This window comes from Anomaloglossus baeobatrachus, chromosome 1 (assembly GCF_048569485.1).
Source record: "Anomaloglossus baeobatrachus isolate aAnoBae1 chromosome 1, aAnoBae1.hap1, whole genome shotgun sequence".
In the NCBI taxonomy this organism is placed as follows: Eukaryota; Metazoa; Chordata; class Amphibia; order Anura; family Aromobatidae; genus Anomaloglossus; species Anomaloglossus baeobatrachus.
In genome coordinates this window covers 363,394,081-363,420,743 of record NC_134353.1, presented here as the reverse complement: position 1 = coordinate 363,420,743, position 26,663 = coordinate 363,394,081, and the positions used below count along the sequence as shown (strand labels likewise).

The 26,663-nt window shown below is 44.1% G+C and overlaps 1 protein-coding gene across 2 annotated transcripts in view; it reads right to left on the bottom strand.

The window, feature by feature from the left end:
* The window catches only part of TNKS (tankyrase), a 349,200-nt gene that overhangs the window by 188,831 nt on the left and 133,706 nt on the right, over positions 1 to 26,663 (bottom strand). For both annotated transcript variants that reach the window (XM_075352460.1, XM_075352461.1), the window contains exons 4-5: positions 6,320 to 6,356; positions 4,810 to 4,885 (exon numbers count right to left, since the gene is read on the bottom strand). In XM_075352460.1, the coding sequence (XP_075208575.1) occupies positions 4,810 to 4,885; positions 6,320 to 6,356 (113 nt within the window). The remainder of the gene's footprint in view (positions 1 to 4,809; positions 4,886 to 6,319; positions 6,357 to 26,663) is intronic.

Genomic DNA, 26,663 nt, shown 5'->3' with positions numbered 1-26,663 from the left:
TGTGGCACCTTTTATACCAAAATAAACACTTTGTAAACTTGTACCTTTTCTGATGCAAATTTCTTAAATCTTTCATGGGGGCGGGCTTGCCTGGGGTCCGTTGCTGTCCTCCTGCAGATTTACGCCGCCCCCGAACGCTGAATTTCAAAGCTCAGGACGCCGCCCCTGGGTGCCCGTGGTCCCGCGCATGCGCTGTTCCACTGTAGCGGTGCCGTGCACTGTGTGCGCGTGTGACCGCTGGTGACGCTTTGCGCGGGCACGGGGTTATGGGCGGCGCTGTGAGTGTCATCAGTAAGTGCCGCCCATAACCTCGTGACCGCACTTTCCCCTATAACTCCAGCGTTATGCGCAAGCGCTCGCTGGCCTGATGACGGGACGTCACCTCCTTCCCATCCTGCTCAGCAGCAGGAAATGGATGGGAAGGAGGTGACGTCCGGTCATCAGGCATCACGACAATTTGGAAGAGCCTGGGGCACTCCGGGAATGTCTCATAATGGATGCGACAGTCCCAGGGCAGCTGTGGCTGATATTCAATGCTGCGGGAGAGGGGGGGAGGGGGAGGGCGGATTAACCCTGGCCCTCGCCATCCCCAGCCTCAGAATACCGGGGCCGCCGCCGTGTTTTTACCTTTAGCACACTTTTTTTTATTTATTTGTAATATGTACGTTTGATTTCTATGTGTATTCTATATGTCTGTGTGTGAGTGTGATCAGTGTGTGTTTACACTCTCTGCTCCGCTTCCTCTTCCTGTCATAATGACATCACTTCCCTGCAAAACGCAGGCAGTGATGAACATTATGTCCCGAAAAACGCAAAATCCCGCAGGGAATAACACAGGAGGACGCAATGAAACACGCAGAATTCGCTACCCGCATTATTCCCTGCGTGATTTCACAATTACATTACAGTCATAGTCATTACTATTAATGGCACTATAGAAAAGTAAAATAAATGATCCTTTAACCAGTAAATCTAGTGCTTTAGTAATCAAGTAGAAGGATCTCGCCATACTTGTCATTATTCTCTTGCTCTCCATTGAGTCTCCACAGAGCAGGCATAACCTACCAATAGGTTGATAGATGCGGCCTCCCAAAAGTTACAAATTTACACACTAAGTAGTTTGGCTTGAGTTAACAAGATTTTAAAACATTGAAGGGAATCTGTCAACAGGCTTTTGCTTCCCCATCCGAGAGCAGCATAATGTAGAGATAGAGACCCTGATTCCAGCAATGTGTTACTTACCAGGCCGTTTGCTGTCTTTTTGATAAAATCACTGTTTTCTCTGCTGCAGATCTAGCAGTTATACAGAGTTCATGAATATACTGGACTATCTGGCAGCACGCCAAGTAGTCCTGTAATGATAATCTACTGATGGTTAAAAAGTGATTTTATCAGAACTACACGGGCAGCAGCCTAATAAGTGTTTTGGGTTTTTTTTATTTTTTTTTACACAAGTTGTAGTTTATTTTACAGGATTGTTATATAATGTACTGAAAAAAAAGAGAAAAAGTAATCTGAGTAATGAAAAGGTGAAAAAAAACCCCCGCAATTCTGCAACGGTCTTTGGGATTTTGCTTTTACAGCGTTTATCCTGCAGTAAAAATGACCTGGTCGATAATACTATTAGGGCAATGTAGAGGTCTAAGGCCTCCTTATTTGCGCCCTGAGATGACCATTTTATTAACATTTGAGAAACATACAGTTTGATGGTTTGCAATTTAATTTTTTTTCAGGGAAGTGACGGGGGGGGGGGGGGGGGGAAACAGTTCGGATGTCTTGATTTTTTTTTCGCTTTTGAGAGTATCGTATGGGTTAATTTTTTTCCATTGATAAATAGTATTTTTCTGGACGCAACAATATTTAATGTTTATTTTTCAAATTTCTTTATATTTTAATGGGGAAAATAAATGGGGTGTTGAAATATTAATAAAATATATATATATATATTTTTTTTTTTTTAATTTTTTAGTCCCCTATAGGACAAAAGCCTGCAATCATCTGATTACTATATATTGGAATACCATTGTATTATAATATGTAGTATAAGCAAAGTGCGGTCTCCTATGAAGCTCAGACTGTGGCTAGGCTTTATAGGAGTACCAAATTGCATTTATAAGGGCCTTCAGCAAGCCCTTGGGGCCATGGTAAACACATTGGTGGGCTACAATATGGCAACTACATTATTTAGACTTCACTGTCAGAGTGACATATAAATGGTTAACAGCAGCGATGGAGCTCCGCTCCAAATCTTGCTAATAGACAGCTCCTGAACTCCCTTCCACACGTGCTCACCCTGGCACTGACATACATGTGCGGCATTTTGCATTAAAGGATTAAGATTTTAGAGAAGTTTACAATTTTTAAGTCCTGGATAACCTCTTAATTGGTGGGCTATACAAAGTAATTGGAAAGTGATGAAACAAAAAAAGGGTTATGTTGTTTCGACATTTTATGCTGACATAAATGAGAAATGACCTTTGTAATTTATACTATATGTTGCTCTTAACCTCACATATAGGAGACCACAAACTTTTGTTTCATTGTTGTGTGATTTTGAGAAAACCCCATCAATTCAATAGGAGATAACTTGCTGTTTTCTGTGTGTCCATGCACTGGGACCCCAGCAATCCTGAGAATAGGGCCCTGCGGAGCCCAGTCTTAGGCCTCTTTCACACGAACTAGAGACATGGTACACGAAGACCCATTAAAATCAATGGGTCTACGCACACCAGCGCATTCACAAGGAAAGTATCTGTATGGAGCACATACGTGTCTTTATTCCGCAAGGAGACAAGACCGTTTTTCTCCTGCATCACTGATGTCACACAGAGCGCATGCTGATGTGTGTGACACGAACCAGAGAAAACACGTGTCTTTGAAATAAAATGATGTTTTATACTTACCTGTCTCCAGCGCTGCCGTCACTTGCTTCAGGGCCCGCTCATTGCATATTCACTGCACCGCAGACCCGATAGCAACAGCAGCGCTGGAGAGAGGAGCACCGGGGATAGGTAAGTATAGAAGTTCATGCTGTCTGTGTGCTATCCGGATGTCACACAGCTGGCACACAGACAGCATATGCACACACATACGCACCTACACCACAGACCGTGCAAAACACACAACTGACATGTGAAAGAGGCTAAATTACATAGAGTGGTGGCCTCTGCTCTATTCATTGTCTGTGGGACTGCAGGACATAGCTCAGTCTCAGTACTGTGTGATACAGTCCTATTAAAAGCAATGGCGCACAGGCCGAGAATGCACATCTTCGATCCACTGAACCACTGAACACAGAGCCCTGTCAGGATTGCAGTGTCCCATACGTCGGGCCCCCAGCAATCAGCAAGTTATGTGAAAAAAATCTTTTTCTGCATTATAATATAATATAATATATTATATTATATATAAATATATATATAATATATATCATATATATACCGTATTTTCCGGACCATAAGACGCACTTTTTTTCCCCCCAAATGTTGAGGGAAAGTGGGGGGTGCGTCTTATGGTCTGAATGTTGCTGCAGGGAATGAGGGTGCTGCGGTGGAGCGGGTCATCGGGGGCACGAGCAGGGTGTAGCAGCCTGCCGTGACCACGTGGGCCCGCTCATTGGATATGCACGCCCATCCTCCAGCCCATCTCTCAGCGCTGAAGCCGGCACTGACAGGTGGGCGGGGTGATGGGCGGGGGGTGCGCGCATATAGCCTGCCCGCATGATCACCCCTGGCAACTACAGCCTGGAGTGATCATGTGCAGCTGTATTCACTGCTCCCCACGTATCATCATCAGCGCGGGGTGCAGTGATCAGTACACTCACCGTTCCCCTGCAGCACCGCGATCTTCTCCAGTCAGTGCTGTGTGGAGCCGTCCCCCTGCAGCATTGCGGTGTCTTCTGAAGTTCCTGTCTGTCCCAGTCAGCTGATCTGTGGAGAAAGCGGTGAACACAGCGATGACATCATCGCTGTGCGCGCCGCTAGTGTCCACACAGATGAGCTGACCGGGGCAGACAGGAACTTCAGAAGACACCGCAATGCTGTAGGGGGACGGCTCCACACATGGTGCCGGCTCCAATCAGCAGTGCTGCAGCTGAGACAGAGAGGAAGATGATCGGTGCTGCATGGAGTGAGGAAAGGTGAGTAAAAACGTTTTTTTTTTTTTTCTGTGCCACAGGATACAGGCCATATACTAGGATGGGGGTATATTAGGAGCAGAATGGATGGGGGTACATGAGCAGGATGGATGGGGGTACATGAGCAGGATCATATACAAGGCAGGAGGATCATTACCAGGATGGGGTACCTTAGTAGAGAATTTGGGGACATTACTCCCATAACAGTGTCAGCAGTAGATCCTTGCCCCATAACAGTGTGTCATGACCACATTTTTTGGTTAAAATATTATTTTCCTCCTCTAAAACCAGGGTGCGTCTTATGGTCAGGTGCTTCTTATAGTCCGAAAGATACGGTGTGTATATATAATTATATAATATATTATATATATATTATATTACACACACATATATATTCTATTCACACACACATACATATTATATATATATATTTCTATACACCTATACATACACACACACACACACACACACACACACACATATATATATATATGCCCACACACACATATGCACATACACACCCCAGAAGGAACAAGTTTGTCCTTAGGATCCTTACAGAGAAAATTTTAAGAAAATTTCAATAGTGACATGAACAGAAAACACAGACTTCTGTCAGTTATACACATGGTTTGGTACACAAGAAAACAAAAGACATAATGCTATAGAGTGGTCACCTTGCGTCCATCACTGGCATGGCAGTTCACATTTAAAGGCGTAAGCAGAGCCATGAGTTTTTCCTCATTCCCACTCCTACAAAAAGAAAAGAAAGGTTACATTACTGGGCTTCCAAATCCTTCCACACTAGCATAACATAATAGTAAAACACATTTTACTACATTCTTTGGCTGCTGAGGCAATTCTTAGAAAGTGGGCACAGAACTGGCAAACAGCATCTGAAAACTTCCTTTCGGAATAAAGAAAGGTGCCAAAGTAAGGCATGCTCAAGTATGTGATATTTAATACCGGTGCCAAGATTAGCTTTTTCAACTCCCATACGTGCCATTAGGTCTTTAAAGCGTAAGTGGCAGAAAAATGCGCCGACCGATACTGCAGCATGATAACGTGGAAGTAAAAAGCAGGCAAATGTACAAGACCCCAGTGAGTGGCAAGCCCAACACTACATGCATGGTGAGATCACTGCCGGAGAGGACACTGGTTGAGTAGCATCATTGCAGTAGATTCCAGCACTCCCCCCAGCAACAAGGCTTCACAGGCACGGCAATGGGGGAGACGGAGAATCAGGCTCATTTCCATACACTTCGTCAGGTGGCTTAGATTTATGTGCAGCCAACCTGTGAGAACAAGATGAGGAAATTAAGGATTTCTTCCCCAGTGTCCATGTCATTATATGGCAGCCCACCAACTATGAAGTGAATGCAGTAGGTGCAGTAAATAATGGCCAAAGCGGCCCAGCGCCGTGTCCTCTACATATGCCTTCTCCTCCATGCCCTTCATATCAAGCATTTCATTCCTGCTGTACAATGTCACCCACACAACGCTAAAAGTGGCTTCTCAATTTTACAGCAAATCAGTGATGCTCACAAACTCGGATTTATTGCTTTTTAACGTTTTAATATTTTAGCCAATTTTTATGCAATAAAAACCCCATTTGTATAAATGGATACATTTTTAAAGCAATCCCAAAAGTAACAAAAAGGATTCCAACAAGTGAAACACATTAACTTCATACCATGCAACTTTGGGGATGGAGAAAATCAGCACAATATATAGCACTGTATATATAACATACATATTCGTGCTTCCCTAAATCATTTACATTAGGTAAGGCATTTACACCTCCTTTACTAGTGTAGAAAATAAATCAGTATGTGTGTAATACAAGGATAGGGAACAAGATTAATACGGCAGGCATATATTCTGCTGAATACGGGGATGACATTTTCACTTTACAGTGAAGCGATGGCATAACGGTATGGTAAAAGGCACAATATTTGGCGTGTCATCTCCATGAATGCCCCGCTCTGCTTCTTCACAGGCAGCCAAGTGTGCAAAGATCCATACTAATGAACTTGGCCAGCTGTGGAGTGTACGAGCGAGCAGCCACACAACAATAACACTGCAATGCTATTGTAAGCCGGCTGGATCCCTTCACCCGACAACCCCCCCCTTCCCTTCTTCACTCCCCCCCACCAAAAAGGCATTGGAAATTTAAAGAGCACTCACCTGGCAGCTTCCAGGAGTTCGTCCTTTTTGTATTCACCTAAATGATTGCAAAATATCATGCTGTTAGCATTGAGTAGAAGGCAGCAAGAGAAATGTACAAGCTATCCAAGAACAAAATAAAAGAGAAAAATGAAGGAGAGAAAGAGAAAAAAAAAAAAAGGAGGAGAAAGAAGGGGGAGAGCAACAAGCCCACACCCAGGCTGGGTGATGGAGCAGTGACGTTAGCCAGATTGTGAAGGCAGCATCATCAGTGCCTTGGAGACGGGCAGCAAATTGACGCAGCTCCTTGTCCAATCCTCCCATGAAATGGCTTTCTTTAGACAGCCAATGAATGTGAAATTATGTGTCCAGATACACATTCTGCTCCGACAACGGCATGCCGTCCACAGCCAAGGTCTCTCTGCTCCGAGCATTCCACCCTCGCCTGCTCTCACGAGTGGGCAGTCACACTGCACATGGCGAGTGGAAGGCATTCACACAAAAGGAAGCCACGGAGCAGAGCTCCAATGGTACCAATTAGTAGTCACATCTGTGCCCCACCCCTAACCTATGCAAACAAGCCTCTCCAGGGGGCTGGCACATCAATAAATCTACCTACTCCTTTCCATTGTGGATTGCCATTTATTTTTAGATCACCTCAAGAGCAACATGAATAGAGGAGAATTACTGCCCCCAATCGGAAGACATGATCTGCCTGAGAAAGCCTACCAGAGCGGGTGGAAGACATTCTATGGACCAGTGCTACAAAGACAGCACCACCACCGTATATATCAGACCCGTCACCACAAGAGGGAGGAACGTGGACAAAGATGAAAAGGGTGCCCTGAATTAACCTGCCCGTAACCACAATATATGGGATATAGTCATCAATGTGACATGGTTCATAGGGAGTGCACACAAGGGATATACAACAAACCGTGAAAAACAGCGTACGACTAATACAAAATTCAGCAATTCTACCACAATTGTGTAAAAAATGTTATATAACTAGCCTTCATCAGGATCTGTGACCCTTTCAGCATCTGCAGCTATATTTCCCTGGTCTTCACTTTAGAAGTGAAGTTGGCCATCAGCTCACCTCTCAATAGCAGTGAAAGATAGCCATCACACGCAGCAGCACTGTATACACTGTATGCCGCCAGATTGTGCGCCCAAGCACTGGAACTCTCCCTGTTCACCGGCAGAAGGGCATTCATTACAATGTGCCTGCAATCAGGGCCCACCAGTAACATGGACTCTGGGGGCCCACTGATCAACTACAGGCAAATATTACATTCACAACTTTACTTATGCTTCTATATAATAATATACTGGGTAATTGTAAAATTAATTATGAGATGTTTCTCTATCCAATACAAGGTCTCCGGTGTGAATGAGGAGCAGGGGTGTTAGATTTGGTGTTATCGCTCACACACTCTCATATTAGTCACTGGAAGTGACATGGCACCTCATGGCAAAGAATTCTGAGGATCTGAAAAGAAGAATTGTTGCTCTACATAAAGATGGCTTAGGGCCTACGTCATATTTATGTAAAGGAACAATTCTATGCTATAAAAGCCTGCTTTACACACTGCAATTTCTTCCCATGTCGCACAAAGTCGTAACCACCCGTCACACATACTTACCTTCCAAACGACCTCGCTGTGGGCGGCGAACATCCACTTCCTGAAGGGGGAGGGACGTTCAGCGTAACAGTGACGTCACACAGCGGCCGCCCAATAGACGCAGAGGGGCGGAGATGAGTGGGAAGTAACATCCCGGGGTGTCACACGGAGAGATGTGTGCTGCCTCTGGAACGATGAACAACCGGCGCGCAGAAGGACGTTCGATTTTTATAAAATGAATGACGTGTCAAAGATCAACGATAAGGTGAGTATTTTTTGCACGATCACACTCGCTCGTAGCTGTCACACGCTACGATATGTCAAACGATGCCGGATGTGCGTCACTACCTACGTGACCCCGGCGACATATCGTAAGATATATCGTAGCGTGTAACGTGCCCTTAAGAAGGTTGCTCTCACCCTGAAGCTGAGCTGCAGCACAGTGGCCAAGACCATAAAGCAGTTTAACAAGACAGGTTACACTTAGAACAAGCCTCGCCATGGTCAACCAAAGAAGTTGAGAGCACATGTCATCTGCATCATATCCAGCGGTTTACCACGTTTTTGTTGCAGCGTTTTTTCCAATGCATTGCATGGGTGAAAAACGCTGGCAAATATGCAGAAAGAATTGGCATGTTGCATCTTTGTGGTCACCACAAAAACGTGCCTAGAACAAAACTGCACTGTGCAGACAGCAAAAATGAAAACTCAGTCTTTGCTGGGGGAAGCAAAACTTATGCAATTTTAAGACCAAAAACGCACCCGAAAAACGCACCGTGCGCACATAACCTTAGGGGAGGCGAGAGGCACCCAAGGGTCATGTCAGACCATTCAAAACTGTTTACATCACCATGGTCTGCATGATAGATGACCTGCAGGGGTACCTTACCACATCACGAGGCACAGGTGTCATCTTGCATGGCCTGGGAGCATCTAAGCTGGACGAGGGACCAGTGGGCCTCAGTGCTGTTCACTGATTAAAATCTATTCACACCGAGCAGAAATAATGGCTGCCAACACTAAGGCTATGTGCGCACTAGGCATTTTTTTTACCACGTTTTTGTTCAGAAAACTGCATGACTTTGCTTCACCAGCAAAGTCAATGAGTGTTCATTTTTGCTGTCTGCTCACAGCATTTTTTTTTTTAGCTGCATTTTTTTCCAGCAAACGGATCAGATGATATTGGATCCGGATTGGACATCACGGGACCCTGACCCTGGATTACTGTGGAGTGAGTGGGGGGGTTCTTTAGTTCAATAAAGATGGATTCACTAATTGTGTTTTATTTCTGCGGAGGGACGGGCCAGCACTGAGGAGGAAAGGGAGGGATTTATCTCCCTCTCTCCTCCGTAGCCGGCTATTGCGATTCTTGCTCTGCACGCGCGGTACACCGGTGTACCGCGAGTGCAGTGCGATTTTTCTCTTGCCCTATTCACTTGAATGGGTGCGAGAGAAATGAGTCTCGCATTACAGTCGCAGCATGCTGCTATTGTTTTCTCGGTCCGATTAGGGCTGAGAAAATAATCGCTCATGTGCGCTGACACACAGGCTAATATTGGTGCGAGGGGAATGCGACGTTTTATCGCACTCCACTCGCACCGATTTTCTCGCCGTGTGGCTTACGCCTTAAAATGACAGATTTTGACATGTAATAAATCATACTAAGATGAATCATTTCAGAACATTTTCCACTATTAGGCTAGGGTCACACTATCGTATAAATCGGACAAGTAATATCAAACGTTATTCAATGGGGCAATTCTGATCAACTTTTCTCTTTTTTTCCTCATAACGATTTGGCATGAGAACAAAAGTTGCAGCATGCTGCGATCTGGCACGTAAATCAGACGAGCCTCACCTATTAAAGTCTACACCTGTGGAAATCCTCAGACTGCACTCAGATGACATCCGCAAACTCACAGAAAGGAGAAGATGGAGAAATGTTGTTCTCCATCATTTCCTCACAGTGTGCTCAGATTCTCACATCTGAGGGAATCTAAGCACACTATGCTGACACTCGAGTCATAATAATAATAATAATAATAATAATAATAATAATAATATTATTATTATTATTAATAAAAGTTTTATTTCTATAGCGCCATCATATTCCGCAGCGCTTTACAATCCAGAGGGGACATGTACAGACAATATGAGACAATACAAAATAACAAAATTAAGATACCAGGAGGAGTGAGGGCCCTGCTCGTAAGCTTACAGTCTATGAGGAAATAGGGGAGGCACAAAAGGTGAATGGGGGGAGAGAAAAGCTTGTCATATATGGTCCAGCCATCGATTTAATAGGGTATTCAAAAGCAGCTGCTGTGATACCAATGTGATATGACTGAAGTTTGAATGTGATTAGATAGGAATCATAATCAAAAGATAGGAGTGATCCCAGATATTATTTGACCTATCAATAATTCAGTATCAAAGAGATGTCCTTTGGATAACCAATTCACTATGATGACCAAGGAATACATGTCAAACAGGTTTTGAAGCTGTTTCAAGATAATGAGGAAGTCACATTTACAGTTCCACTTACCGGAAACTTGTGGTTGGCTTAAAGACAGGTTTAAGGAAGCTTGCATATGAAATTTACGGCTCATTGCAATATTTCACTAACACTATGGTCAACTGTGGTCGGTCAGTTGTCAACTGGCAGGATGTGCAGGAAATGTGCAGGAAGCTGCTGGTGCCCACAGCAGTTTGTGGTCAAGTTACATGAACATGACTCAGCTGTCACATGCTGGTGACCATTTAAACACAACCTACAAAGTTTTCCTATAAAAATACACCGGACTCGCTTAATGTTAGGGGAAACCTTCCAGGACATTGAAGTGTACGTACGCACTGTTCCTGTGATGCAAGATGCCATGTTGTTCCCTTATCATTAAATCGAGTTCCCTCCGATGTGAAAGGATTGCTACAACAAACGGTAATGTTGATGCATATTTCTGTTATTGTATAAGATTCTAAATGCCTATGTACCATTAACTATTCATGTGCTATTAAAATAAATAGTATCTTGCTATAAAGAATATTAGTATTCGTGCCTGATTAGGATATCAGTGAGCGCTTCGTAAGTACGGGCTTTCAGCCCCCTTTGTAGTAGAATTTAGCAAGACATAAATTGGCGTAGTCGGCAGGATTACTTCTATAAGAAGTAATTAAACTAATTTTTGTAATTTGGAAATTAAAAACATATATTTGCCAAATTTCCAGATATTTTTTCAATCTTTTTGCATAGTGTCAAAATGTTCAGAAAACGTAAGGATAAATGTTAAGGAGGTTGTTGTGGAGATCCCGAGCTGGATTGAGGCTCCCTCCAATTTTATAGCACATGAATTGGTCAATTGTGGATTGGCAGAACAATGGCAGAATAAGCTCAAGGGTAGTGAAGCTACTTATGTTGTGAATGTACTCAGTGGTGCCCCTGTGAAAGCAGGTGATGTAGTGTCTTTAGCACGGCACAAACAATGGCAGGATAAGCTTAAGGGTAGTGAAGCTACTGATGTTGTGAATGTACTCAGTGGTGCCCCTGTGAAAGCAGGTGATGTAGTGTCTTTAGCACGGCACAAACAATGGCAGGATAAGCTTAAGGGTAGTGAAGCTACTGATGTTGTGAATGTACTCAGTGGTGCCCCTGTGAAAGCAGGTGATGTTGTGTCTTTAGCACGGCACAAACAATGGCAGGATAAGCTTAAGGGTAGTGAAGCTACTGATGTTGTGAATGTATTCGGTAGTGTCCCTGTGAAAGCAGGTGATGTAGTGTCTTTAGGACGGCGCATCTGGATTTTGGCAAGTGCATATAGTGTAATGCATGAGCGTAATCTAAAGATGCAGAAGAAAAGTTCCCAGATTGAACAAAAGATGATAGAATTAGGTTGCCTGAAAACAGTTCTGGAATGTAATACCAGACTGTTGAAGGATAAATTGGAACATTATCAGAATGTGGCAGAAAAAGCTGCCATAAAGATTGCTCAAAATAAGTACAAGAAAAGAAGAGGAAAAGTAAATAAAACCAAAGTACATAAAAGTATCGTCTCAGCTTCTATAAACTGGGATCCCGATACTTGGGATGGGTATGTGTGCGATTCATCTTCATCATCTGATGAGGAAGATTACCATAAAGGGAAGATTCAGGCTAATCCAGTAAGGAGGCGCCTAGAGAGGACAGAGAATGAGATCATCCGGGAACATGTCCGGGATGGTCAGGGGAATCTGCAATATGACGAAGATGATAATGCCATCACAAATGAGAGAACGATTCCTCATGTAAAAAATCGAGTAACCATTGAAGATTACTCTCAGGGAGAAGTTGATCGCATTTTAACACAGTTTAGACAAAAACCAGGAGAAGGAGAAATTCCCTGGTTGGTCAGGGTGCACGATCTCGGAGGAGGTGGAGTGCACTTTGACGCCAGAGACGTGGCAAAATTTGTCACCATGTCTCGGGACCCAGTAATTCAGAGATCAATAAAAAATTATTTTGTTGATCGTAATGAGCATGGTACTCAAAACTTAATCATGATCTTAGCCCATGCTTTTCTGGACAAATATCCATCAGAAGCAGACTTTCCTATCAATGCTACCAAGACCACTGTATTTCATGTTGATGCTCATGTCCCTACTAACTCACTTGAACGTTTGTTTAATTCAAAAGCAGATAAAGCAGCAACCATCAGACAAGTCAGTCCAACAGTTGACAAGACAAGGTACAGCTGTTTGGGCACACCAGAAAGAGCGACACCTTATTCAGCAGGTTTAGACCTCAGTACATTGGAAACTGTCGTGGTACCCCCAGGTAAGGTAAAACCAATTTCAACAGGATTGGGTTGCCAGATACCAAAGGATCATTATGGTCAAATAGCCACTCGTTCTAGTTTAGTGTTAAAAGGAGCCATAGTGGTGGGAGGGGTAATAGAGGCAGATTATCAGGGAGAAATCAAGGTACTGATGCTAAATTTTGGAAATGAACCTTTGATCTTGATGAAACACCAGAAGGTGGCTCAGGTGTTGATAATTCCAATAAACTTGTCTGAGATAAGAGAAGGAACTGCCCCGGCAGAATTAACAATACGGGGTACTAAAGGTTTTGGATCCTCTAATATTAAAAATGTAGGAGCAAAAATATGGATTCAAAACCTCCAAGGACCGCCCTCAGAGACAGAGGTAATAGCGGTCGGAAAAGATCGTACTCTCCTGATAATGAGACCAGGAGTGGAGAAGTGGGAATATATCCCACAAGAAAAAATGTTATTTACGAGAATAATAGTGTATCTTTATTTGCAGATGGTGTTGTAAATAAGCGGAATCCATGGTATCGGTTATTGGGAAGAGCTCGATAGTGATGAGATGGAGAAATTCCTGTGTTTGATGTTTGCCTCTCTGGTCGTTGGATGGACAAGTCTACATCAGGAGGAACCTGTGGCGAATGAATTTCTGATGCACCATCACATTTTCAACACACAGATTGCTGGATCTGTACACATTCTTCGGTTACAGCCACCAGTATCCCTTATCTGGATGTCCCGGTATCGATGGAGGAAATCTTAAAGTAGAAAAGTTGTTCTGATCATCTTGCTGATAAAGACACTCGAAGTGTTCGTCTATAGAATACTACAGTACCCATTTCCATAGTGGGATGGATCAATCTTCCATGGTGGCAAGGCAATTTGAATGCAACAGTCACCAATTTGCAATATCTGGCTTTTAAGAGAGGAATTTGGGTACTAAGATATAAGACTGGACTGACTAACCTGGGATTCATCCCTATGGGGAATATAAAAATAAGTTTTGGGACAGCTATAAATACTGTAGATGCCTTTAAACCCAGCTTAGTGAAAAGGACAATTCATGATATGTTATGGCCTTATGCCAATATGTTCATAAATGAGACTAGTGAAACTTCTAGTAACATATCGGGAAATGTAATGTGTAATGATTCCTTTGAATATCGAGCAAATGCCAAAACACATGATATTCAAGGGAGCTTTTCAGATAATATTGCTTTTAGTTTTAATATACTGTACAAAAGTAGTGAAAGTGATTATATTTGTGATTCAACGTTTATCTAAACAAACCAAGAAAACAAAATTTGTGGCAAACAATATTTCTTGGTCATGGTATGGTATATTCCGAGTGATGATCTTCTAGTGGAATACTGATGATGGTAAATAATCCCTGGGATCAAGGACCGATTGTGATACCAATGTGATATGACTGAAGTTTGAATGTGATTAGATAGGAATCATAATCAAAAGATAGGAGTGATCCCAGATATTATTTGACCTATCAATAATTCAGTATCAAAGAGATGTCCTTTGGATAACCAATTCACTATGATGACCAAGGAATACATGTCAAACAGGTTTTGAAGCAGTTTCAAGATAATGAGGAAGTCACATTTACAGTTCCACTTACCGGAAACTTGTGGTTGGCTTAAAGACAGGTTTAAGGAAGCTTGCATATGAAATTTACGGCTCATTGCAATATTTCACTAACACTATGGTCAACTGTGGTCGGTCAGTTGTCAACTGGCAGGAAGCTGCTGGTGCCCACAGCAGTTTGTGGTCAAGTTACATGAACATGACTCAGCTGTCACATGCTGGTGACCATTTAAACACAACCTACAAAGTTTTCCTATAAAAATACACCGGACTCGCTTAATGTTAGGGGAAACCTTCCAGGACATTGAAGTGTACGTACGCACTGTTCCTGTGTTGCAAGATGCCATGTTGTTCCCTTATCATTAAATCGAGTTCCCTCCGATGTGAAAGGATTGCTACAACAAACGGTAATGTTGATGCATATTTCTGTTATTGTATAAGATTCTAAATGCCTATGTACCATTAACTATTCATGTGCTATTAAAATAAATAGTATCTTGCTATAAAGAATATTAGTATTCGTGCCTGATTAGGATATCAGTGAGCGCTTCGTAAGTACGGGCTTTCTGCCCCCTTTGTAGTAGAATGTAGCAAGACAGCTGCATTAACCTGTTGGTGAGAATTTATACAGGTATAGGGGACAAGAATTGGATGTAAATTTTTATGAAAGGCAGAAAGGGACTAGATTAGATCAGGGCAGTGAGGTGATAGGCTAGTCTAAAGAAATGCGTATTTAGGGCCCGCTTAAAGGTGTGGATGTTGGAAATTAATCGGATTGCTCTTGGTAGTGTGCTCCAGAGCATAGGCGCAAGTCGGAGTTTGATCAGCATATCATTAGCATAATCAACCCGATTCTCTAGGAGGAGTCTATGCTTGTTTGACCCTAGTCTTAACCCCTTCACCCCACCTGATTTTTAGTTTATGTTTTTTCTTCCCCCTCTTCCATGAGCTAGAACGTTTTTTTTTTTTAATTTTTCATCAACATAGTTATGAGGGCTTATTTTTATGTAACTAACTGTACTTTTGAATGAAACCATTAAGTTTAACATATAGTGAAAATAAATTACTGTATTTTTTGCTTTATAAGACGCACCTGATTATAAGACGCACCGCCAAATTTGGTGAAGGAAAGGAGAAAATGATTTTTTAATGTTAAATGGGGTCCTTCCTATGCCAGTGTCCGTCTAACAAATCATATAGGTTATATGTCCCTCATAGCCCCCCTATAGATGGCACACATCCCCTATTTATGGCATGTTCCCCCTGTATTGGCACATGTCCCCTATAGGTAGCACACAACCCCTACAGCTGGCACGGCCCCCTATGGATGGCAGATGTCCCCCTGTGCTGCCCATGGCCTCCAATGGATGGCAGACGTCCCCCTGTGCTGCCCATGGCCTCCTATGGATGGCACACGTTCCCCTGTGTTTGATATGGCTTCTATGCTGCTGCCCATAGTAAAATAAAAAAACTCTTTGCTTACTTTCTCCAGCGCTGTCCTCACGGTATCTCCCTCCGTGCTGCTGAGCTCCTCCATTTCCTGCTTCTTGGTGTCGGTCATGTGATCGGCACAGCAGAGTGACATTATCTCTGCATGCCTGATCACAGTAGCAGCAGGGAGACCGAGGAGACACCGTTAGATCAGCGCTGGAGGTGGTAAGTAAACCTTTTTTTTTTTCTAGGATTGGCAGCAGCATGTGGGCCATATCTAACACAGGTAGGGGGTATAAAAGGGGGGGCGCAGGCACATGTAATATGCGCCGCTCCCCCAGCCCATCACCGCGGTGCGGTTTCAGCACCACGGTGATGGACAGCGGCAGTGCATATTATATGAGCGGGAGCAGGAGATCTCCCGCTGCCTCCTGCAGCCTCCAGCGGCCCCCAGCACCGCTCCAGAGCTGCCCCCACCTCCCCTGGGCCTTGCAGTATATATCCTTATATTCAGATTAAAAGACGCACCCCCTACTTTCCCCCAAAATTTGGGGGAACAAAAGTGCGTCTTATAAAGCGAAAAATACGGTAAATTATGGATGAAGGTTTTCAAAAATTCGAAATTCCAGATTTAAATTAGTGATGGGTGAATAGTGAAATATTCGGGTTTGGATTATTCATCCCGAGTACCTATTCCAGTATTTGTCACGAAAAACGAATCTAATGCAAGTCAATGGGGAAACCCGAGCATTTTTCTTGAAGAATTCCCCATAAAAATTCTCAGGTTCCCCATTGACCTTGCATTAGGTTTTTTATTCGTGACAAATACTGGAATAGTAAGGCTATGTGCGCACTAGGCGTTTTTGCCGCGTTTTTAGCGGCGTTTTTTACCGCGTTTTTGTGCTGAAAACGCAGTGACATTGCTTCCCCAGCAATGTCAATGGGTTTTCAGAAGTGCTGTCCTCATACAGCGTTTTTTTTTAGCTGCGTTTTTGTGGTGACCACAAAAACGCAGCATGTCAATTATTTCTGCGTTTTCCACTGCGTTTTTCACTCATTGAATTCAATGAGATGTTAAAAACGCAATGAATAACGCATATAGCCGCGTTTCTATGACTAAAAACGCAGCTATAAACGCAAGGGGTGGGTACTACAGTGACGTGTACAGGAAGAGGATTCCTTCTGTTGGTAAACACAGAAGCATGAATCCTCCCGGTACCGTCACCGCTGCCTCCACCTCCCGTCCTGTGCATGTCAGCTCCGTGCGGCGCCATGTCTGGGCGGGAGGTGGAGGCAGCGGCGAAAACCAAAGTGAACAGTAGAAAAAAAAAAAATGTCATATATACTCACCTGTCCGCAGGGTCCCGGTGCCATGCCCGCTCCCAGCTCCTCCCGGTCCCGCCGCTCTGGCTGTGTGCAGTCTCCCCGGGGCAGGACCTGGCGCTGATCACCTGATGCAGTCACCTGACGCATCAGCTGATCGCGGTGTCGCCGGCTTTTTCGCGCCCGGCCGGCTATCAGCTGATCCTGCCGTCAGGGGACTTCATCAGCTGGTTACCGGCAGCTCCGGCAGCGATCGTATAGGATCAGACTCCTGTCCAATCGATCGCTCCAGGAGCTGCCGGTAATCAGCACAGCACATAAGTGAATATTATTTTTTTTTTTTTTTCTACTGATGCATCAGCTGACTGTATAATCGGCTTTTATACAATCAGCTGATGTGTGATGGGATTCAGGCACTTGATCCTGACACATCATCTGATCGCTTTGCCTTCCAGCAAACCGATCAGATGATATTGGATCCTGATTGGACGGCGCGGGACCCTGACCCAGGATTACTGCGGAGGGGGGTTTATTTCAATAAAGATGGAGTCACTAATTGTGTTGTGTTTTATTTCTAATAAACATATTTTTCTGTGTGTTGTGGTTTTTTTTTATCTGTACTAGAAATTCATGGTGGCCATGTCTAATATTGGCGTGACACCATGAATTTCGGGCTTAGGGCTAGCTGATAATATACAGCTAGCCCTAACTCCATTATTACCTGGCTAGCCACCCGGCATCAGGGCAGCTGGAAGAGTTGGATACAGCGCCAGAAGATGGCGCTTCTATGAAAGCGCCATTTTCTGGGGTGGCTGCGGACTGCAATTCGCAGTGGGGGTGCCCAGAAAGCATGGGCACCCTGCACTGTGGATTCCAATCCCCAGCTGCCTAGTTGTACCCGGCTGGACTCAAAAATTAGGCGAAGCCCACGTCATTTTTTTTTTTTTAATTATTTCATGAAATAATTAAAAAAAAAGGGCTTCTCTATATTTTTGGCTCCCAGCCGGGTACAAATAGGCAGCTGGGGGTTGGGGGCAGCCCGTACCTGCCTGCTGTACCCGGCTAGCATACAAAAATATGGCGAAGCCCATGTCATTTTTTTTTTCTTTTTGGGCAAAAAACTGCATACAGTCCTGGAAGGAGGATGCTGAGCCTTGTAGTTCTGCAGCTTCTGTCTGCTCTCCTGCATACACTAGTGAATGGAGGATGCTGAGACTTGTAGTTCTGCAGCTGCTGTCTGCTCTCCTGCTTACACTAGTGAATGGAGGATGCTGAGACTTGTAGTTCAGCAGCTGCTGTCTGCTCTCCTGCTTACACTAGTGAATGGAGGATGCTGAGACTTGTAGTTCTGCAGCTGCTGTCTGCTCTCCTGCATACACTAGTGAATGGAGGATGCTGAGACTTGTAGTTCTGCAGCTGCTGTCTGCTCTCCTGCATACACTAGTGAATGGAGGATGCTGAGACTTGTAGTTCTGCAGCTGCTGTCTGCTCTCCTGCATACACTAGTGAATGGAGGATGCTGAGACTTGTAGTTCTGCAGCTGCTGTCTGCTCTCCTGCATACACTAGTGAATGCAGGATGCTGAGACTTGTAGTTCTGCAGCTGCTGTCTGCTCTCCTGCATACACTAGTTCTGCAGCTGTCTGCTCTCCTGCATACAATGAACATTTTGAAGAAGGAAATGACATCAGACCTTTTTTTTTTTTTTTTTTCATCAACAATCTTTAATGGCATTGTGCACTGATTAAAAACGCAGTGAGTAAAAACGCAGCAAAAAACGCACCAAATCGCGGCAAAAACGCATGCGTTTTTGCCGCGTTTTTTTAGCCGCGGGTGCGTTTTTTGGACAAAAACGCACATAAAAACGCAACGTGAAAAAAACGCCTAGTGCGCACATAGCCTAATAGGTATTCGGATAACAATCTGAACATGTCACTATTTGCCCATCTTTTTCCCCAGGGAATATATATTTTTGCATGTGTCACAATATGAAGAGAATTTGTTCCTGTAGAGCAGGGGTCTCAAACACGCGGCCCCTCAGGGTAGTTCGTGCGGCCCCCAGGCCCTTGCCCCTGGTCACTATTGCGGCCGGTGCAGGGGCCGCAGCCACTGTCTGCACTTTGTCAGATGAATGTGTTGGAGGCGCTCCGCTCTCGCGCCGGCAATACAATCATCTCACATAAATCATTGACAGTGACACTGCACCTGCCGCGATAGTGACCAGGGGCACGGGTCTGGGGGCCACACGAAGCAGAGATGAGGCAGAGGAGGGAGCGCGGGACAGGTGAGAAGAATGGTGTGTGTGTGTGTGTGTGTGTGTGTGTGTGTGTGTGTGTGTGTGTGTGTGTGTGTGTGTTGGACGTTAACCACTTAGCGACCTATGATGTACTGGGTACGTTATGGCTCCCTGGTACTTAAGGACCCATGACATACCCAGTACGTCATGGTGAAATCGCGGCCCCGGTGGCTGCGATCGCTGCAAATACCTTAGATTCGGGGAGGAGGGGACCTCAGGAGGGGTGGTATCTCCTCCCCGGACCTACGGAGGCTGTGATTGGTTGACGAACGCCGCTCAGCCAATCACAGCCACTAATGTTTCAGCCATTGAAAATCGTTGAAACATTGAAATCCTACCAAGATCAGTGCAGCTGTAGCCCTGATCATTGGCTGGAGCTGGGTGACCTCTGTTTCACCCGCCTCCAGCTCTGATTGGAGAGACCGGCCTTGTGACCAATCTCTCCAATCACTGGATCTGGGGCAGGAGACCACTCCCCCTCAGCTTCACTCCAGCGTCTGTGGAAGGTGAGGGGAGCTGCTGACCCATTACTACAGGATGGGGACAAAGTGCGCACATTACTATGAGATGGGGATAAGGCTGGGGACATTACAAGGATGGGCACAATACTATTGGATGGGGACAAGGTGGGCACAGTACTATGGATGGGGACTAAAATGGGCACATGACTACAGGATGGGGACAAGGTGGGCACATTACTGTAGGATAGGGACATTACTACAAGGGGACAAGGATGGGAAACATTACTATAGAATAGGGCTAATGCTGGGGACATTACTATAGGGTGGGGACAAGGTTGGCACATTACTAAAGGATGGGCACATTACTATAGAATGGGGACAGTACTATAGGACGGGGACATTGTTACAAGGGGACAAGGATGGGGAACATTACTATAACATGGGGACAAGGATGGACACATTACTACAAAATGGGGACAAGGATGGGGAACATTACTTTAGGATAGGGACAAGGATGAGCACATTACTGTGGGATGGGGACTAGGATGGGGTATACTACAAGGGGACACGCATGGGCACATTACTGTGGGATGGGGCACAATACTACAAGGGGACAAGTATGAGCACGTTACAACAATATGGGGAACATTACTAAAAGATGGTCAAAATTTCTATATAGTGCTAAATGTAAGAGTTACAAGAAAGGAATAAAATGTAAAAAAAAAAAAATGTTTATATTTAAACAAAGAATGTGCACGTTTGCCATGTTCAAAATCAGTGATCCCAAGGTGTGTAAAAATATATATATATATATATATATATATATATATATATATATATATATATATATATATATATATATATATATATATATATATATATATATATATTTATATTATATATTCCGTATATCGTAGCAATAAAAATGTCACTTTGTCCTGCAAAGAATGTGGCCCCCCAAATTATTTTTTTTCCTTTGTGCGGCCCATACACCCAGCCGAGTTTGAGACCCCTGCTGTAAAGTATGGGCTCAGAACAGGGCTCTTGAAAAGGCCTTTTAAATCAAGCATGAAAACAAGTAAACAGGTACTAGAGCGGTAGAGACGTTAAATCGCACTGACAGGCTTCACACTTAAGCAGTCTCTTTGTAAAGCAGGTGCGGTGTGTTAGGGATGTGATTATCATTATTATGAGTATATAGGAGTTACATGGAGATATCCATAAAGAACAAGATTTAAGATGTTGTTTGAACTGTACCCCACATATCTCTTGGCATAAGACTCAGACAGTCTGGGCTATTCTTGTGACCAGTGAATCATGCTGACATTGCTTAATATAAATGAGGAACCAAGGACATTACAGTAAATTGTATATCACAGAATAAGCTGTATCTAGTTTATCCAATAGGAGACGTGTTACGTATTCTTGGCACCTAGCCAATAAGGTTATATATATTTGTAACACTTCCGGAAATAAATCAGTCTTACTTTCTATTCATATCTGAGTACGTCTCTCTGGTGTGAGCGAAAGAGAGGGTAATGCATGCTACCACGAGTGACTCATAATTTGGACTGCAGACAGTTTAAGAGGGATGCATGATTAGATTGCATCAACCTAAATTACGGCCTTATCATTTGGCGCCCAACGAACCTTAGGACGGAGCTCTGGATGGCGGACGGCCGTGCTGACACCTTCAGTCGGAAGGCAACTACACGAGAGGTGGAGAATTGCGCAACTCCAGCTGCAGGTGAGATCGTTTGTATAATCTCACCTTGCAAACCTCTTGCGTGTACTTGCATTTCGAAGGGGGGGTTGGGCTGTCCCAGTCTAGACACCTAATGACCGCCATCTCGCATGAGATAAGCCGTGCTAAGAGATCTCACACCAAGGTGGTCAGGTTCACCTTAAGCTGTCTGTAATTTATGTAATGTGGTTTTTGTCTGCTCTTTGAGAAAAGCAGAAGTTCTATAGTTTCGTTTTTCTCTGAGTTGAAAGTAGAGGAAAATGAGGAAGTTGTGATATACGCTGTTGACTGTTACCTGGTACGGTTTTCCTGCTAAGCAGTGAGTTGAACGTTGTATGCGTACTCACTGGTCTTGTTTTAGTAGATGTCAATGTATTCTTACCTAGAATTGAATACATTGGGGAAGACCCCTAAACTTTGGTCTTAATCGGAATTATTGAGTAGTCGATAGACCGTTCTCATGGAGGTGTATGTATATCGTGAATTCTCTCTCTGACATAATATCTCATATATAGTTTTCCCTGAAAGATGTTTTCACCCAGATTAAAGCTGGGGATTCTTTCTGGCCAGTAATGGAGCCAGGTTTGCAGTGAGGGTGTATGTACCTTATCACCCAAGTGACACTGGAAGACGTTTTATGTATAATGTACGCAGTTTTTGGTGTGAAACACCGTAGGAGAGTTGAAAAGAAAGAAAAAAAAAAAAAAAACAGGGAAGTGTTAGTTTCCATTTCAGTCCTGTGAATGAAATTCGGTGAAGTTTAGTTGTAAATGACACACGTATGTTGAAATGGAGAATTCTAGATGTGAATTGATGAGTAATTCTTAATCTAGCAACTGCACTATGTGTATTTTACCTGTCTGTGAACATAAGAAACATAAGCACTGTGTCCACGTAAGCCCACCATGGCCATCAGTTCAGGAGACACTTAGCCTCTGAACCCGAGCAGATACCACGGCCTTCCTTACTGGAACCACTAGGGAACCACATGTGCTTTGTTCGTTCGTACTTGCAGGTTACGCGAAAAGAGGAAGTTGTGTCACGGGAATATACTTTGATATATTGAAGTATATTGAAGCTGGTTTCTTCTATGAGTGAAGGAGAAACTGGAAAAAAAAATAAAATTAACTGTTGTGTATAAGAGGAGATACACTGGTGTGTTAACAAGCCCGGTCGATAGTTGATGTTTGATAAGGCCTTGGACGGACCTGATCTTCGGGGATAGAAGATTTGGAAGGGTTTTCTATGTACATGTGCAGTCTTGTATAAAGTTACAAAAGTGGGGGACTGACCCTGACTGTTACTTGGTATGGTGTTCCTGCTAAGCAGTGAGTTTAAGTTGTACTCATTGGTCTTGTTTTAGTGGATGTCAGTGTATTCTTACCTAGGAATTGAATATACTGGGGAAAACCCTTGATGTCAGGCTTAATCATTGATTATTGATGTTCTGGACGGACCGTTCAAAGAAGGTGTATATAGTGTGAACAGAGGTTACCAGTACATGAAGTAAGAGATAGTGAGGGTGAATTTAGTATCTATCACCCACGTGACACCTCTTCCTGGTAGGACAACCTGTCAAGTTATGGTTTGTGGACTGAGGTAGAAATTCTATGTATTCTGTGGATGTGTATAGTCTATGGTCCAGAAGAGGAAGTGGATTACGGCATAGCAGACATCCAGATTGACGTGTTAGTTTTGGGTTGTATACCCTTGAAGCATGGGGTCTAATCAGTCCACACCTGTCAAGTTTTGTTAAATAAGCGAGGGATCTTGAAAGATAAAGATCTCCTTATGGATGCTGAGGCATGGTATAGAACGTCAAAAGATGTTAGAAAATTGGCATAGTAGATATTTCTATATTGCACCAGATCAGAAAATGGCATCTCAGGAAGTGGCCAAGCCCATTAGGAAACAACGCCCCCCTCCTTATAAGTCGTCCCCAGAGGGTTGGACTTGTGTAGTTTGTCCCCCTGCCCACCAAACGCCCTCCCTAGCCTGCCCAGACGTCATTTCAGGTTGGGCCGCACCTAGTTCCCTTTTCCGGCCATCTTAAGTCCCAAGGCCACTGGCCTATTTGTTGCTGGAGCAGCATTAGACACCGAGGGGTGTCAGGAAGATGACAATGATTTAACAATGATCCACCCCACCACCAACACTGTCCCTAGTAGAGGTAAACCACAGGTGCTGTCCTATTTGAGGACGTCAGGCCACACATGGCATCGCACCATTATTCCTATAGTCCCAGACAAGAACGCCCTAAATATGTGACATGGAAGCCTCAAGAGGCTGCAGTCCTTGTGAAGGAACACAGATATATACACCTATGAGTGACGTGTCATCAATAATTGATGTTTGATACCTTGGACCTGATGTACAGGTGCAGTGTTAAGGAACAAGTGGGTGAAAGAGCCCTGACTGTTACCTGGTACGGTTTTCCTGCTAAGCAGTGAGTTGAACGTTGTATGCGTACTCACTGGTCTTGTTTTAGTAGATGTCAATGTATTCTTACCTAGAATTGAATACATTGGGGAAGACCCCTAAACTTTGGTCTTAATCGGAATTATTGAGTAGTCGATAGACCGTTCTCATGGAGGTGTATGTATATCGTGAATTCTCTCTCTGACATAATATCTCATATATAGTTTTCCCTGAAAGATGTTTTCACCCAGATTAAAGCTGGGGATTCTTTCTGGCCAGTAATGGAGCCAGGTTTGCAGTGAGGGTGTATGTACCTTATCACCCAAGTGACACTGGAAGACGTTTTATGTATAATGTACGCAGTTTTTGGTGTGAAACACCGTAGGAGAGTTGAAAAGAAAGAAAAAAAAAAAAAAACAGGGAAGTGTTAGTTTCCATTTCAGTCCTGTGAATGAAATTCGGTGAAGTTTAGTTGTAAATGACACACGTATGTTGAAATGGAGAATTCTAGATGTGAATTGATGAGTAATTCTTAATCTAGCAACTGCACTATGTGTATTTTACCTGTCTGTGAACATAAGAAACATAAGCACTGTGTCCACGTAAGCCCACCCCATTATTCCTGTTCTGAATGTAGATTTCTTTCTGTCACTCAGTGTTTTACTCAGCCCTGGGTGGGGTATGGTATGGGGATATTATTGCAGGGTCTGACAGGAGATAGGGATACGGTGGAGGCTCGGCCCTGACCACCATCAGGTCTACCGTCGAGATGAGGGCGAGTACAGGGTCCCTAGTTACAGGGTCAGCCCAGGGGTCCCTATATAATCCATATTCCCGGTGACAGATTGAATACCTCCTGAATGTAGATGTCACAATACATGACATCTTTCTTTTCACTCTCTCCCAGGACTCTTCAGACGCCATTTTTGGCCAACACCTACTTCCTCTTTTAGCGGCTGTTTCTTATCGGTAATTATCTTTAGTGGACGTTTTAACTCAGACACTACATAGTTCATCTTTAGACGCCATTTTAGTCCAGCCGACACCCGGTTCCCCATTTTTGTTTTAGCAGCCAAAGTCACTGCTCTGTTTATTGCCGACATAGCAGGGACTGCAGAGGGGGGAGACAGGGACCTGGAACACACACACTCCATTTTTCCACTAATGAACCTTAGCAGAGGTTATTGCTGATAGTCCTGTGGACCTTTTCCCTTCACTTTTGCATATTTGTTTTTTCTGTATGTTATACAATTTAGTAGACCATATAGACTGCTCACTATTAGTCCTGGTGGACAGTGAATATTTTTCTGCATATGGCAGTTGTTACTTAGCCTAGTTTTGAGATATTTTCACTTGTATGTTATCCTGCCTGGTGTCTTGCACAAGAGTTCCCTGATAGAGAGGGTGAAGGTTCATGTGGTCCCAAGGGGACATTGATCATCAGGAGTTGACATATATTAAAGTTTTCGTTGGCAGCACCCAGTAATCCTTTGTGTCTTAGTTTGCAGGGTCTGACAGGAGATAGGGATACGCTGGAGGCTCGGCCCTGACCACCATCAGGTCTACCGTCGGGATGAGGGAGAGTGCAGGGCCCCGAGTTACAGGGTCAGCACAGGAGAGGTAGAGTAGATACGCTCCACTGCTTTTTCCTAGTTGTGTAGATGTAGTCAGGGGGTGCTGCTTGGTAGTTTCCAAACCCTCTTGTGCTCTTTTCTCTTTCCCCGGGGTTTTAGGGGATCTTAGTTTTTAGAATTTCAGTGTTCTCCTGACCCCAAGTTACACTCATTGCTCTTTCTTACAAACCTGGGTATAGTCCTTTGTATCAGGTCTTCGAGAGCCCATATGCAAACAACTACGGCTGGTGACTCCTGAGTTACAGTCGTAGTCACCTGAGTTACAGTCACAGTCACCTGAAGAGTATCATCACGTCATCTCCAGCCCAGAAGTCATTCTACATGTTTGCCATGGAAGAAGATAGCAGTCCTTTGAACACTACTCAGCCAGATTGAACACCTACCTAAAGCACCAGTTGAAGATCAGTGCCCGTATGACATCACTGCTCCCTGACAAAGTCACCATCTCTCGGTGTGGGGTCCTTAATCCTGCTGAACTTCTCCCTCTTCCAAGGGGGGAGTGTCCCACCTCTGACGTGTCCCACCTCTGACACCTTGGTGGAAGAGGTAGTCGACTCTGGCATAGCTGAAACTCTGGATTCGATACCCTGACTTAACACCTTTGGACCCTGACTTAACATCTTTGCGGATGGATCAAGATGTGCATCAAGAAGACGGTTCAACATGGGTATGGTGCTGGTAGCAGAAGACGCTGTGCTGATAGAGCAGTCGCTACCCGCATGCCTGTCTGTAAAGAAGCAGATGTATGTGCTCTCGCTGAAGCCTGCAAGATGGCAGCCAGCATCTACTCTGTGGAGGACAAGAGACTTGATCACTGCCAATGGAACTGTATGCCGCCATGAGGCCATAGAAGAACGGATGGAAGCTTTGCTATTGCCAGACAGAGTCGCGGTGAGCAGGGTTGAGGCCTACATTGGAGGAGTCAAGGGAAGCAGTAAGAAGTGCCCTCACTGACAGAACATCCAAAGAAGCCCCAAGACCACTTACGAGAGAAACAGTCAGTCAATCTGTGCTTTTCGAATGACCCAGATGTAAAGAAGAA